At 35.2% G+C, this 17052-nt stretch overlaps 1 protein-coding gene across 1 annotated transcript; it reads right to left on the reverse strand.

Moving 5' to 3' along the window:
- Positions 1 to 2180: 2180 nt before the first annotated feature.
- Positions 2181 to 7946, reverse strand: LOC110021530 (dicarboxylate transporter 2, chloroplastic-like). Its single transcript, XM_020720062.1, has 4 exons — positions 7084 to 7946; positions 4993 to 5306; positions 3999 to 4447; positions 2181 to 2618 (listed from the first exon to the last, which is right to left on the reverse strand). Exons 1-4 carry the CDS (start codon positions 7891 to 7893, stop codon positions 2503 to 2505), a joined length of 1689 nt encoding a protein of 562 aa, XP_020575721.1. The 5' UTR covers positions 7894 to 7946; the 3' UTR covers positions 2181 to 2502.
- Between the last annotated feature and the right edge of the window lie 9106 nt (positions 7947 to 17052).

The raw sequence follows: 17052 nt of genomic DNA on the forward strand, positions 1-17052 counted from the left end.
TCTCTTCGTGATAAAAGGAGAGGCTTATCTGCATATCTGTATGTCACAAGAAGTCACGATTTTCTTCTTTAGGTTTCCTCGAGATAGAGGAAGAGTTCTTCGGGTTTCCAGGGACAGTGGAAGAGAAGAAGTGCAAGGAGGAGTAGTTTCTCGCGACAGAAGGAAGAAGAAGAAGATTGTTCTCCCTAGGTTTTTCTTGGTGGCTTGTGGCAACGAAGAGTGAGAGATTCCTCTTGTAAGTCGAGGTGATCGACTGGTGTAAATTTCCTCAAGTAGTAAAATCCTCTGCAACTCCATGGACGTAAGCAATTTGCCGAACCACATAAATCTGTGTGTTCTTTCTGGTGTAAATTTTTCTCGTTCTATTTTTTGCTTCGTCGATCGTTCTCCTGTTTGATTTGTATATATACCACATCAACTACTTTGGTATATATTTCATAACAGTAAGGAGTCTTTAAAGTCTCCACGGGATGGTCGCAGAAGCTTTGCGAAATTATATCTTCCTTTGGATCAGCTTTACTGGGATAGGCTATCAAATTGAGTCGGATTTCCCGTAGCGGTTGGCTCAGACATTCTTTTTTCTCTCATTTTTGACTGGACTGCTCGTGCTTCGGTCTTCCAGACGCCTTCTTGTCCGCTTCATGGCTCCCTTGGTTTCGGCCTAGTTGGCCGGTCATATGGACCCTCATAATCTCCTATCAGGGGGCCAGCTCGTAATCATCTCTTATGTACCATTACATCACTTTAAGAACAGTGATATATTCTAATACGAAGAATTTATGATTCAGATATATTAAACTCTTAATCCAACTTATCTACAAATCTTTTAAGAAATTATTGCTGCATATCATTCTTCATTGGTCGAATTTGGTGCAGGAATTCATTGAATCATAGATGCTTAAATATATTTACAAATATGAAATAAATATCCAATCCTTCATTTAATTTTATTCATAAGCATTATCATTATTACCATTATCTTAGCTATTAAAAATCTGCTCATGATTTTTTTAATTCAATGCACCATGATGCGTATAACTACAATTTAAACGCATTTATTTTGCTGAATTTCAAGCCATATTAACTTTAATTTAACAATTTAATTTGTGTATTTTATTGTCAAATCATCAAAAATATTTTATTTACATTACTACAAAAAAGAATCATTTATATGGACACATCCATTATCATTGTAAATAGGAAAGAGTAGCAGCTGAAAAAGAAAAAAATCCGAATAAAAACAATCTCTCCTAACTGTCAGAACGGCTAGTTGTTCGCGAACTGCTCGTGTTCGGCTCGTTAAGAAACTAGTGCTCGGCTCTTTCACTAAGTTGATGAGCCGAACACGAACTACATGAACAAATATTTGTTCGGCTCGTTTTGACTCGAAATACTACTAATCAATATATATATATATATATATATTTGATGAGTAGCATTTATAAAACATTTAATTGACTATAAGGTTATAAAGATTTACAATCAACTAAAAAATATTAATTAAGAAAATAAAATAAAAATTATTAAATTAGAATCAAATAATATTTTAAATCTTGCCCTAATTCTTAATAGTTTATGACTATATGATTAAGGTTGTCGAAACGACTCTTTGTTCGTAAACGGCTTATGTTCGGCTCACTAAACAAACAAGCCGAATACGAACACACTTTTTGAGCTCAAAATATAAATAAATTTACACCCCTAGTTCCAAGGCAGAAGTGGGAATATTAATTTTTTAAAAAATTATGGTGAAAATTATAATTATTTATTTATTTTTTTCACAAAATCCACAACCATTTTACAACTGTCAATTTAACAAAAAATAGCCATCTCATCACCAAAATTTCTAAAAAACTGTTTACTAACAACCCACTTTCAGGATTTTCAAAATTTGCAGTGGGAAATTGCTTTTGTAACCTGATCTTGTGAATTGCGGTGACTATCATAGAACTGCGGTCTAATTTTTTAAAAATAAAATAAATTTATAATAATCATCGTAAATTTTCGAACTAGAATTTCTACTATAACAACTTCAAAGTTGTTCTAAACAGTTAGTTAAAACAATGAAAGCAGAAAACTATCCCAAAGAGAACTTAAGAGTATCCAAAAGCGCGCACACGCACACGCACGTGCACACACAATACATGTATAGATACATCTGATAATATCTTATAGCCACCCAAAAGATTCTGTAATACAAGCTAAACTAATTTTAGAAAAATCAAATACTGATAAACAAATTAAAAGAGAAATTTATCATATTAGGAACTAATGTATCTCATTGGTACTGCTATCACTAATGATGGGAAGCAGCATACAAATTATTGTAATGAATAAAAAATTTAACATAATCATTTGGGCCCAGACCATGAAGACCACGAGGCAGCATCACTAAAATGTTGCCATAATTGTAATTTCCCCAAAAAAAAATTTCAAAATTAGATAAACTCAGAGCCGTCTCAATAAATCATTGACCAGTAGAGATGAAAAATGTTGGATCAATTAATAAAGGCCCAACAGTTTCCACCAGAAGCCTCCAACTACTCCCCAGGCCGTAAGGTTAATCAAGGCTGTCAAAAAGCCCAGCCTGAATAAGTCCGGAAGATCTATATATCCAGCTGTTAAAAAGGCCAAGAAAACAAAGCTTTATACAACTGCAAGTGATAAGAAAATAGCGAACAGAAGAAATTGAGAATGAATTTATCAAGTGTCTAACAATGGCTAACATATTCAAGCTGCCATAATTACAAGACACCATGGCAACCTTGAAAATGTAATGGTTGTTTGTCTTGCATCATATGTCTAGAAATAAATGTTATGCTTGGCACAAATAGAGCCCTGTTAATAGAGATGTTCGAAGCGCACAAAATTCCGCCAATGTTGGGTCTAAGGAGGCTTTAATGTACTTTGTATAGCCATAATATATGGTTACACTGGGCTTATGATGTAACAAGATAGGCTTTTGAGTTCCTCAGCCAAACATATAGAGTCGAGTACAAGTTTTTGAGTGCGAGCTGACAAGTATGGATTGCCGAATACGGATCATCAAGTGAATGCTCCCCTTTTACCTGACAAGTTCTAAGAGATTGTTTGATGATCTGGCATGGAGCCGTTTTGTGATGTCAGATCAATTCAACAAGAGAAGATCCAGCTCTCTTCATGGTCGATTTAGCCTAGAGGCAAACTATCATTAGAGCCCAAAAGACTGATAAGGATATGACCCGATGAGTTCATAGAGAATAGAAAGTGATGTAGCACCGTCAGAAGATAATATGCTAGGATAATATTAATTATATGTCTGTATTAGAAGAAAAAGAAAAGGAACATAGATCTCTAGAATTCTATATTTAATATCATTAGTGCATTTTTAAGAGGTGATATTCCCATACATAAGGGGAAAGCTTTATGCAAGAGAAGGAGGAGCACTTTGAATCCCAAAATGATGTAACCCAATTTCCCCTAATAAAAGACAACAATCCCCTCTCCATAGCATGTTCTTTCCTCTTCCCCAAGTTCCTCTCTTGAGGTGTGAATCCGCAGACATATCAGCCTTCAACACTCCCGGCTTTACCTTGGCATTTCAAAAAGGTTATTTTTGTGATTGAGACTCATGACCTATAGATCACTAGGAAGACAACAACCAAATCCTGCCCTAAGCCCACACTCTAATAGACCTCAGTTGCAGAACTGAATTTAAGCCTCTCAAGCATGAACTTAAATCCTAGACTCTTCAGAAAGAGTACATTAATTTCTGCAAAAATTCTCAACTCTAAAAAATATTTGAATCTTAGTACTAAATTTGAATTTTTTGCATTTTCAGAGTCAACAAAGTGAAGTTCCCAACTTTGAATCAAGCACTCACTCGTTCTACTGAAAAATATTCAAGTAAAAACTACTGAATAACACGAATCACAATATAATATACTGTTGTGCACATAAATAATGAAACCATTTTGCATGTTGAAAATGCCAAACAACAAAAATAATAAAAAAAATACCTCCATAGTAAACCGCAGCCTGTCCGCTGCTATAATGTGTTATTGCGCCAAACAGATTCGTATTGTACGCCAATGCTAGTGCCGCCAACACGCCAGGCACGCCCGCCGCAACATGCATAGCGAGAAATGCGGAGTAAAGAGCTCCAACATGCCCGGTTTGACTCGCAAAAAGATAATGGATGAGGAAATACGATCCTTGAAGAACGCCAAAGGCTACCGGCCAGCTCAATGAAAAACACTGCAGAGACTTCGCCACACAGCTCGACATCCACGACACAATACCAAGGTTCGTAAGTTGGCCTGCCATGCCAACTAATACTGCAAACCAAGCCAATGTATCCCATGCAGAATGCTCAGTTAAGCAATCATCCCAATCTAAGACGCCCACCAAAAGCAAGATTGATAATCCCAGCATGGCAGCAACTACGCTCGCCACACCAAGAGCCTCTCTGTTCACAAAGAATGAAAACGTAAGCATTTAAATTTCCAAAAAAAAAAAAAAAACTAACAGCTTATCATACAAAATAATTGCTGATGGTGAAATATGCAAAATTAACACAAAGTGAATAAAGCTAAAAGTATCTATTATAATAAATTAGAAAGTTCCCTCTCATTCCCCTGACTCCATTGCCATGCAGCTTCTGAAGGTAAGGTCTCAACATGACGTGTCATAACGGCAATAGATAAATGCGATTATGTAGAAAAACAGTTGTATGATAAAAAGAAGGCAGATTTACATACATACCACTCAATTCCTATGTATTTACATATGTCACACCCAAGCTTCAATTTCACTTATAAAAGTTTAGATGGTGGTACTGTTTATGTGATAAGAAATGTTTGGGTGGTATAAATACAAATTGTACATTTAGCTGTTAGATATGTAAATAGATAGTATTTGGCATCCAAGTGTGTAAATACCCCAAAGAAGAAAATTCAAATTTAAGAAACATAATGAATTATAATGGCAAAATATCGGCAACGATTCACTCACCCAAAAACCCACAACGAAACAGCAAGAAGCATCGTTGCAACCATAGCCCATTCATTTCTTGTGACAGGTCCCATCTGTTCGAGCTTTTTAGCAGCCAAAGCAGGTGCATCGGGCGTGTCCTTAGTTTCTGGAGGATACATCTTATAAAGAAGATATGGAGTTGCGAGAAGGCATACGATAGCAGGCAAACTTGCAGCTTTAAACCAAGTTACCCATGGATTTACAATCCCAACCCCAACTTCTTCAGCTAACTTGAGGCACAATAGGTTTTGAGCAGCAGCAGTTAGAAAAAGAGCACTGGAGTTCCCTGCTGACTATATACACCAAGATGAACATCTAAAGGATGAGAAAGTTACAAATCTGAATGTGACAAAAGTAACAAAATACGCTTCATGTCAAAAAAAGAAAAAAAAGGAATTAAATAATTGAACATTTATTTTGGTTCAAATGTTACAAAAGACATTAACAGAAATCAAAGGATGTAAACAGAGTCAATTTACTAAGGTGATGTTAAGCCTAGGTCCTTGCTATCATATCTATATTCTAATACATGCCAAGTTTTCTCTCCTTTAGATCTTTTTTTTATTTTTTTGTCAAAAAATAAAAAAGTTACAAATTTCTTATTTTAAGCTGACTGTTTCAAATACCGTTTTGCATTGTTAGCATGCATTTTACATACAAATAGATAACAATTACAATGGCTTTAGAAATTTATACTCAAATCACAACTCGCCTTATCACAGAAAATCTTTGCATTCTTGTAAATTATTGCACAGTATTTTACATAAAACTTTGCACAACTTCATTAAGTTATGAAATTTGTAAAAAATCACAATATATGAACAGTGCTTATTTTCAAGGGGAGAACCTCTATAAAAGCCTTTTTTTAAGTATTGTAATAAAGCTTCTTGGCACCAAACCACTTTACTCAAAGATAAAAGCTGTGCTGGTCTATCTAACATAAGCACCCGCAATACAATATAAGAAATGAAAGCCAAATGTAGGATCCTTAATAGAATAACTTGCTATCTCATTAGTGTGAAGCCTTTATCCATCTTTTCAGGATCATTTAGCCAAGAATCATTCTTTTAAAAAAAACAAAAAAAGAGTTGAAACTAAATGGTTTTAAAATGAGGAGTTTGCTGTCCTATAAAAATGGAGATGGTTCCCACATTTACCATTGTATGGATTCTTGATTTAATGGAAACTTTCTTCAGAAAACTAGGAGGCTTAACTATTCCAACTTTTTTATTCTACTAAAGATGCTTGCCCAAATTCTTAAGAAAACGCAAATGAGATCAAATTGATGTACTTCCTCATGTGGTTGTTGAAATTAACTCATCATGTTCTAATAGAATAATGATTCTGCCATTATTTAATGAGAGTGAATATTCTATGGCATAAAGAGGATATTTTTTACTCATTTCAAAACTAAGAAGCCTATATTCGGTGATCTCACCGAGCTTCACTGGTCTACATTTCAATCTTTTAAAGGCCAATCGATTAAAAACTCATTTTACTGATTGAATGAACTGCCTTGAGATGTTGAAAATTCTGATAATTTGAAAGCTATAGGTTTGGCGGTTTACACTCTTTATAAGTTTTGTGCCAATGAGAATCATAAACATTTATTTTTTGGGTGCATTTTTTAAGGAAGATTCACATGCATACCACTCAATTCTTATGTATTTACATATCTAGCATTTAAACTTCAACTTTTACATATATGTCACCTGATGTGTTTCACTCGTTAAAAGTTAAAATAGTAGTAAATTTGTTGTAATATGATAGATATGGGTGGTATAATGTAAAAAATGAAAATCTAGCTGTCAGATATGTACACACATAAAATTGGGTGGTATGTATGTCAATGATTCTTGGCTCTTTCTCTCAATGTTTTTTTCTACTTAATTGTGGGTTCTGTCAAGGTTTATCTTTTTACTTTGTTTGTGAAAATTGAATGTTATTCTAAAATTTTTGTTCTAACAAAACAAATCCAAAAAATTAAAAAAAAAAAAAATTAAAAAAAATCTGTTTTGGATTATCTTCAAAAAAGAAGAAAACAAGGAAATGCCACAGAGAAATCCGAACCTGGAATTGAGACATGACCAGATACGATCCCAATTTCTTGGACGACTTCTCCCCAGGTCTGCTCCCCGACGACAAAGATAGAGAATTGATAATCGGCAAGAACACCCCGCCAGCCCTTGCCGTAGTACTCGGCATTGCAGGTGAAATCAGCGCCTCACTGACTGTAAGCCCATAGGAAAGCCCTAGCGTGCTTTTCCCCAGCCACTTCACAAAATAAGTAGCAATCCGATCCCCCAATCCCGTCTTCACAAAACCCCGAGCAAAAAAGAAGGAAATCACAATCAGCCATATCACCTCGTTCGTGAATGCAGAGAAAGCCGCAGAGAAGCTGAGCGTCTTAGTGATGACGGAAACGGTGAGGCAGATGAATGCCCACGCGCCGACGGGGAGAGGACTGAGAACAAGCCCCGCAATGGTGGAGGAGAAAATCGCGAGGAGCTGCCACGCCTGGGGGGTGACCTCGACGGGCTTGGGGACGATAAAGCGCAGAAGGAGTCCGATCGCGACGGAGATTGCTAGCGGCAATGGCTTCACCCCTGCAGTAGGTGGCGAAGAAGGAGGTGGTGGGGGAGGGGACGAAGAGGAGGATGCACGGATTAGGGAAAGGAGGGATTTTTGGCGAGGGTGAGGGTTAGGGTTAGGGTTAGGGAGAGGGCGGGGAGAAAGGGAAGGGGAGCGACGGCGGAGTAAAGAAGTGGTCGGGCGGCGGATAGGGAAGATGGCGCAGGAAGGTGGGCGGACGGAGAGGGGACGGTTGACGAAGAAAGAGGAAGGGGAGGGGAGGGGGCGGAGGAGGGCGGTGGATTCCATTGGAAGGAGAGCGTCAGAGGAGTGGGAGAAAGAAAATGTAGAGGAGGAGCGAGGGAAAGCGAAGAACAAACAAGTGATTCGTGGTATGCGATCAAGACAAGGAATGGATTTCGCTACAACCGAGAGGATATGAAACTGCACAGATAACTTTGTATACTCCTCCGTATAATTTCTTAAAGTGATGGACGCATGAATTTTAATTTTATTAATCATTAATTTTAATGCATTTGAATTAGCATTAATTATAAAAGATAAAAACCTAAAATACTTATCTATTATTTTATATATCAATATAATATTTCTTTATTTACGTTATCATGTTTGTCATTTTCACTAATGAAAATCCTTAATTACTTTTTCTTCAAAATTAATGTATTTATGTCTTGCCTATGGTGTCCCCAAAATGTTTAGGTGCATTTAGATGCATGCCATACAATTCTTATGTATTTGCATATGTAACATTTGAAGTTTCATATTTGCATACTTAACATATATGAAAAATATCACTATTACTTGCTTTTAGATAATAAATATGTATTTTCATGCATAAATTTATGTTATAAAAATAATAATGAATGTTTAGGCGTTAAAAATGTAAATACATACGACTTATGTGGTATGCATGTAAATTTCCAAAGGTTTAGTCCACTTGATATTATTAATAGCCCTTCCATGCCCTTTTTCTTTATACGTTCATTTATATATTAAAATTATATTATGTTTGTATGCTATAAGAGGATGATGAAGCCGATCGAAGTGGACTAATCTAATAAGTCGTGCTCATGAATTGATCTATTTATTTTAACATCACACAAAGCATTCGATCCTTCATAAATAAATATTAACATGTCACAAACTTCTAATTTGCATGGTCTGATATAATTGCTCCATTTTAATGGATAATAGAGTGCCCATTAAATTTTAGGTAGGTTAGTGTAGCTATGATTCAAATGAATTCCATTTCTCAATGAAATTTAAGTTGAAATTCATCTAATAGATTAATTTGTATATTGTAGTCTTTAGCTAGAACATGCTACATATGTGGATTTTGACTTTTATGCATTCTATTATTTATGTTCTTTGAATAATAATAATAAACAAATATTTAAAATTAACAATTTATGTACATGCCAAAATGTCGATATAATGTTGATGAGAAAATGATTCTAGTTAGATCTAATTGAGAAAAAAAAGTTAGTAGAAAGTACTCGCAGTCGATCGACCACACTAATTCACCGTCAGATTTAAAAGCTAAAGCAACTCGCTCGCGTGGGCATTTATATATTCATGTACCGTTATGTACTTTTCTTTAATAATTTTAGTTAAACGTTGTACTGCTCATTAGGATTTCAAGTTGCTATAAATACATTGGGAGATCATAGAGTAGCTGGCAGGGGGAGACCAGACTATTAGTAGGGTCGGTCGGCCTTTTTGAGGGACTTGCTTGGGGTTCGGCTGCGGATCATGTGCTAGAGGTGTCCGCTCGCCTGGATGCTGAAGTAGCGGTTCTGCAGACGGAGCTAGTCGCCCTCAGAGACGTGCTAAACGAGGTGTCGCACAAGCTGGAAGTACTCTTTGAGATGTCTGTTTTGCTGATAGAGTGATTCAACAAATTGTAAGTGCATGTTCAGTTTCTTATTTTCTTTTATAAATTTAAATCTCAGTCGAAAGCTGAAATTTGAAAAAATATATTAATTTCTTACTTCACAAACAACAAAAAGATGAGGATCGAGATTGTCTCATGGACGTGGATTTCTTCTGAAGTTGAATCAAGTAATTAAATTGCTTGTTTTTGTAATTAATTATTTTTGTAGATTACATTACAGTTTTTCAACTCCTGAACCATATTACCTGCCACAGCACTTCAAATAAAAAAGGTTAATAGAATATTAATTTCTCTGTTTTAATACTAATTAATTGCCAATAAGAATTATGTCAGATTGTGTTGCCGTGAAGACTGAAGTGTATGTGCTGAAATTAGTCTCAGATCTTTAAATCTTGATGAGGTTGGATCATATTTACTGTTCTTGCCATTAAGAATTATATCAAATCGATATTCATTTACTATTTTGTGGCAATTATATTAACATGTAGTATATAATCTGTCTCTCCTCAAAAGTTATCATTTTATGAGGCTTAATTTATAAATGAGCGGAACATAAATAATTTTTTTTTTGTTAGAAAATGTTTGGCTTGTGTTTGACAGAGATTAAATAAATAAATAATGATTTTTACAGTATTTTCATATTTATTTTTTATGCTGTATTAAAAGTATTAATTTTTATATTTTTTAATCGTTCGAATTAGTGCTATTTATGAATCATTTCGAACATAAATATATTTTAAAAAAAGAAAAATAAAAATTTCAAGCACGCTTAGCACGGATGAGCCCCGGGCTCGCTCAAACCCGACTTACGATGTTAAGAAGCTGAGTTAGATCACTTTTTTAAGGTAAGAAGTGAAAAACAAAATTGTGATTCGAGCTGGCTGAGAAGTTAACGATGGAGTTGCCACGTAACAAGGCCACCTAATCTCCTACCTTTCTCCTCATTCTCTGAAGCCTTGCGATAAGTCGCAATCGGAGTTAAAGGTGAGGACAGGATCGTAGCGTGCAGAGGTGACCTAATTCCTACTCCTTCCATCCGTTCCTACACAAAACCATCAAGGAAGGTAACCCTTGCCTCTCATTGTCATGCACTTTTGGCTCCTCTGAATCCCGTAACCCATCTTCCAACAGGGATTCAAGGAAAGAGAGCCAAAACGAGATTTAATGGTTAAAAATGTTTTTTTTATGGCTAATGCATGCTCGAAAATTTGTTCGGTAGAGAAATGGATTATTGTCATAGTGTAGCATGATAATTTAACACACATTCGCACGAAAAAAATAATTAGTAGAGATACCCAAAATTTTTACTTGAAAAATCTCATAAAGAAAAAAACCACGAGGTTTTGGCCTAATTGAAGAGTTCAACTGTAAAATTATGATTGCAATTACAACCACTTCTCCCATAGGCCAGAAAGGGTTAAAAAATATCCCAAGTTACTACATCGGCATATGTCTAAATTTGCTGTAAGTAATGAGCGGCGACTGATAGCAATCAGCATCGGTCGGAAAGTGGTGGTCGACGTCGGTTGGTGGCGCTGAACTCCAGCTCTTTCTCAAAGCTTCAAAATTTTTTTTAGGCCTCAAGCTCTCCCTCTTTCATGAGAGGCGTGAGACTCTATTTATAAAGTTCCAGTGCAATTGATACATGAATATGAATCATTTTGATCAGACATGCCCCGAGTGTTTTTCTTTGATCAGACGACATATGATGGACATTTGAGTGTCTTGATGATGTCAGAATTGAACGATCTTGAGCTCCTTAGATTCATCTTATCGAGACGCTCTATTCGACTGTACCCAATTCGACATTCATTTAACCTCCTAAAGATGCTTCGAGAGCTTCTAAAAGTGGTTTAATGGCTTGATTTGAGCTTCGTTTGACTAGATTAGATCAATATTGGTATCATTGGGTCTATTTCATCAAACCTGTCAGTTTGACTATAAGTTTGTTGAAATTGGAACTTTGGTTATCTCTTAATCGAAGTTTGAACATTTCTTGTTCAAAAGATTGCCTTAGAGATCATTGTGATGTCTTGAGATTCGTGACTGATGTTGGAATTTTATTGATGGTGTATCATTTTTTCCCTTTTATTGGGTGGGACCAACATCCTTATTCGAAGATATACAAATCCTACGAACTATATTTTTTATGTGTGTGTATATACATATATATATATAAAAGTGCCGCTAGTCGTGACCTGTTGGTAAAGCAGCCTCTTTGAAGGTTGTAAGTCCCTCAGGTCACGAGTATGAACCTCCCTTTGACTAGTTCACCGGTAGTGAGAACAGTCCTCGAATAATTAGATACTTGAGAGTGATTGGGCTCATATAATAGCCTCGGACTATTATTTGCATATATATAGTTATAATGCGTAAGAATTAATGTGGTGTTGTACGCACGGGCATTGGATTTGGACACCTATAGGAAGTAACTGGTGGCCAATTGGCAATTGAGTAAGTTAGAAGGGACATTACGCGGATTGCATGCATATCTATCTCTCTATTAATAATAATACAATAAAAATAAAAAGTAATCCGGATATTGGTTTTGTAGGACAACAAAATTTATCTTTTTTGAAAATAGGAGGACAACTAAAATGTCATAAATAAATATGACATGAATTTTAAGGCATAATACGGATCTCGAGACAAACTTTTGAGCAAGAAACATTCAAATTTTGATTGAGAATGGTCCAGAGCTCTGATTTCAGCAAACATACAATCAACTGACCGCTCAACAAGATAGATCCAATGGTATAGATATTGATCCAATTTGAACCAAATTGAGTCTCGATCAAACCATTACACCAATTGTGGAAGCTTTCTACACACATATGGAAGGTCAAACAGATGTCTAATCCATCGAGTTCATGGTCAAATTGACTGTCTCGATAAGATGATTCCAACGAGCCCAAGATCACTCAATTTTGACATCATTAAGACACTCAAATGTCTATCAGACACATTAGCTTGAATGAAACCCTTTGAGCCACCCGATCAATGTGGTTAATATTTCTGCATTAATTGCACTCAGAACTCTATAAATAGAGTCTCATCCCTCTCATGAGAGGGGAGGGAACTTGAGGCTCGAGAAAGAACTTGAAACTTTGAGAATGAACTGAAGTGCAACATCATTCCTTCCGTCGTTAGCTCCCGCCGACTGTCTCGTACCCTCGGTTTAATATGTCATTGTCTTTCTTCAGCATCCTGAGAGAATAGAGATCAGAATGACCTCAGACTTAATTTGTGAAGTACTCAAAACACTGATAATATTCAGAATTGGTCCATCTTACCAAATAACTTCTACGTTAACTAAAACCCAACAATGAAATTAGAATAGAGATTCTGTTAGAGGACTGCATAACTAATAGAAGAGATGGATAATTTTGAATTTGGTTTACCTAAAACCTCTCCTCTCTTGAATGAAAGTAGGTTTCAGTCGCTCTTTCCTGAACGAGGACAAGTAAATATCTGCAAGATAACTGAGTTACCTCCTCTTGAGTATGAAACTCCTAAGAAAAGAAAGAGAAAATCCTGGGTAACTTCCAAACATGTTTTAATAGTCAGATTAGGGCTTGATTTAGTTCAAATTGAATCAATGCTAGCACCATATGGTCCGTCTTCGTCGACAAATTTCAGTTTGATTATAAGTTTGCAGAAATCAGAGCTCTTGATGACTTTTAATTAAAGTTTTAATATTTCTTACTTCAAATGTTTTCTCAAGATTAGTGTTATGCCTCAAAATTCATGTCGGATGATGAAAATTTATTGATAGTGTAGTGGTTGCCTCCAATTTTCAAGCGACACTAATTTCTTCATCTGAAAATATTGATGTTAGTCAAAGCGTGTCTGTTTGACTACAGTATCCTATTTGGAGCATATTTGAAAGAAGAATCCATTAAGAATGTAAGACCCGTCTTGGGTTCCCTAGCTGAAGATGCTTGACGACATTAACCCATAATGGATAAAGTCATATGAAATCAACTGAGGAAGCTTAACCTATCTAAGGTTGTTAGTTGAAGCTTCTGCTTGACTACCGTAACCTATTATGGAAGAGATCGATGAAATCCAACAATGATTCTTGACCTCTCCAAGGCTGTTAATCAAAACTTCTGCTTGACGATAATAGCTAGTGATGGAGTAGGTCGAGTAAAGTCCCTCAGAAATCGATTAAGCCCAGCATGATGTGTAAGAGATGCTCTGTGTTTCTCAAAACTAGGGTAGTGGTCTTAATGGACCGTATGGTTACTTGGAAATATGGTTGTAGTCATACTCAATAATAATATTTGATAACTTGTCAGTTGTTTCTTTTGAATTTTCTCCAACAGGCGTGTTTTCCACATGAGCTTCTAAAACAGCCCATGTATCGAGCCTTGAAGAAATCAACTTTTTGATCTAGTTGAAGAGAAACTCAAGTACTATGAGGGGGCGTTGAGGAAGCGTTATTTGTAATGAATATTGCCCCAAGTCTAGGGGTGGATTTCAAAGACCTGTTGTCTAAGCAAAATGTGAGTTGACTGTCTTACCATAGTCGTGCCCGGAACGTTAGCGTGAACGATCGTTTGAGCCAACAATAAATGTTGCCCCTCAGCTTATAGAAAGTTGTGAAATATTGTGTTTGAATAGAGTGTGAGAAGACAACCCCACTACAATATTGTATGAGGCGTTGACGTGAACAACCTTTCGAGACTGCAGTGAATGTTGCCACCACATCGAAGAATGATCCAAAGATAATCTTTAAGATGCAAAGGAGGTTCCTTCACCAATTGGATGATGCATATAATTGGGAAATGAAGCAGTGGCTCAGTATCTCATAGTTGAAGACACTGTCAAACGTTGCTTCGTTTCCCACAGAAGGTGTCAAACTGTTGCGTGCAAGAAAATTCACTGTAGTAGAGTAATAAATTATTGTCTTGATATTGCACAAAGATTCAACACACGCTCAGATAGAAAAAAAACAACCAGTAGAGACACTATAAGTTTTACATGGAAAGCCCAGGAAGAAAAAAACTACGGGGTCTGACCCAGATATAAAAATCCACTATAAGTTAATGATTACAGGGAACCCTTGTCCCTTTGGAGAGAAAGAGTTACAAAGTCTCCAAAGTTATAACGTCGACGTGCATATGAACTTGTTGCAAAGAGTAGGTGAATACCAATAACAATCATCAATGGTTGATAGGTGATGGCCAATGATAATGCAGTCGGCGGCGCCCGGTGATGGTCGACGACAGTTGGCGGTGGTCGACGACGATTTGAGTGATGCAAGACTTTAGCTCTTTCTCAAGCCAAAACTCTCTCTCAAGCCTTAAGCTCTCTCCTCTTTCATGAGAAGGGTGGGACACTATTAATAGAGTTCCCGATGCAATTAATGCAGGAGTATGAAACAGTTTGATCGGATGACCCAGAGCAGTCTTTTGATGGACATTTGAGTGTGTTAACGATGTCAGAAGCGATCTTAGACTCGTTGGATTTTTTTTTATTGAGACACTCGGTTTGACTATAGGCTCGCCAGATTCGATATTTGTTTGACCTTCTAAATATGCTTGGAAAGCCTCCAAGAGTGGTTTAATGACTCGATCTAAGCTTGATTTGACTCGGATTGGACTAATTTTGATATCATTGGGTTCGTCTCATTTAGCCGGTCAGTTTGACTGTAAGCTTGTTGAAATTAGAGCTCTAGATGACTCTTAATCAAAGTTTGACAATTTCTTACTCAAAATGTTACATTAAGATCCGTGTGATGCCTTAATATTCGTTTCGTATGATGGAAATTTGTTAATCTGTGCTATGCCCTCCGCTCCTTGCAATAAGTTCATCCTCACGTCGACATTGTCACTTGGGAAACTTTGTAACTCTTTCTCATCTATGGGACAATTATGTTCTATAATTATCAACCAATGGTGGATTTTTATAGCTATGTCATACCCCGTGATTTTTTCATTTTCTAGGATTTTCCACGTAAAAATTTCTGGTGTCCCTAATGCAAAGACGATAATATTTTACTTCACTGTTGCGAATTTTCTAGCACGCACCAATTCTTATTAATTTCTCCGAATAAAACTTATTCAAAAATTAGTTTTTCTTCTCCCCATCAAACTAAAACAAAAGGATTTTATTTTATGTTATTTGGTCAACGTTCATACGTTTTTTTCTTTTAAAAATAGTATAATAATAATAAATTTTTATCAATAATATTTTTTTATTAGGTGACACCTAATTTAATGATTAAATAAATTTATTAAATAATCATTTATATCTTATATTTAATTGGTGTAGGATTGATAATCAAACCGTCAAATTCATAGGAGAATCACATTTATTGTCTCGAGATAAGTAACTGTTCTTTATTATGGGATAAACATATGCTTTTTAGTTAGTCACGTTATTCTTGCTAATTGTTTTAAATTCCCAACTAATCTTAGGTTTTTTATTCGTAACCCTTTAAATTCGGTTCATTTAACTACAATAGTTTCTATTTTTGCTCATAATTATTTTAATATGTAATTAACCTTATTTATTGCTACTTAGTCTTGTATTTAATTGTTCACATTTCAAGATTTTAATATCTATTATTTCTTTTATTGTTTGATTGGCAAATCTTACTATTTAATTATTGTTTATAATATTGTTAGACATATTGTAATTATCCTCTCGTGTTTTAATTGTGATGAATTAAATATAGCCAATATTACAATATTATTATGTCGGTTTTAAATCATTTTATTATGAATAGCCCGACCGACAGGTCCTTCTAAAGAAATTAGTGGATTTCCATGAGATTGGCGTAAATATTTCCTTATTTTTGTGTGCCGTAGTAAATCAATTTCTATGTAAATATGTGTATATATGTAATATAATTATATTTAAAGATGTGTAAATACTTAAATATTAGATGGGTGCATGATGAAATGTAATTATATGTAAAGATGTGTATATACTAAAATGTTAAATGATTTATGAGTCATTTCTATGCAAAGATATCTGATATTGCAACATGTAAATATCTACTTAAATGTGTATGTGGTCAACCCACTCATATTCAAGAGCATAAACATTGCAAATTCTTTTATACACATAGTAAATTTTCACTATTTATTGGTCATATAACCTGCCCCATTTTCATTATCTTTTATGCCTTAATAAATAGTAGTCATTTATTGACTTTGATATCAAACTCACATTTTGATATTTTTATATAGCAGATTTCACTAAACCACTTACTGAGCCATCTCAACTGTAACATTTTAACCACCTAAAATTTAAATGTAACATTTTAACCATCTAAAACTTTAAGTATAACAATTTTAACCACCTAAAATTTTCACTAAAAGCTTTCATTAGTGAAAAATGGAGAGCGGTTATAATGGAAAAAGTAGTTAAAATGTTATATTTAAAGTTTGGGCGGTTAAAATGAAATATTCAATATTTTGGGTGATTGCTATGTAAAAATTTCAAATTTGAATTCTCCTTAATTATTTCTATTATTATTTGTTTTTTTTTTCTAAAAATACAAAACAAGTTCAATTTTTTTCATCATGTTCTGTGTTGCT

The sequence above is a fragment of the Phalaenopsis equestris genome, unplaced genomic scaffold (assembly GCF_001263595.1).
Source record: "Phalaenopsis equestris unplaced genomic scaffold, ASM126359v1 Scaffold000134, whole genome shotgun sequence".
NCBI classification, from domain to species: domain Eukaryota; kingdom Viridiplantae; phylum Streptophyta; class Magnoliopsida; order Asparagales; family Orchidaceae; genus Phalaenopsis; species Phalaenopsis equestris.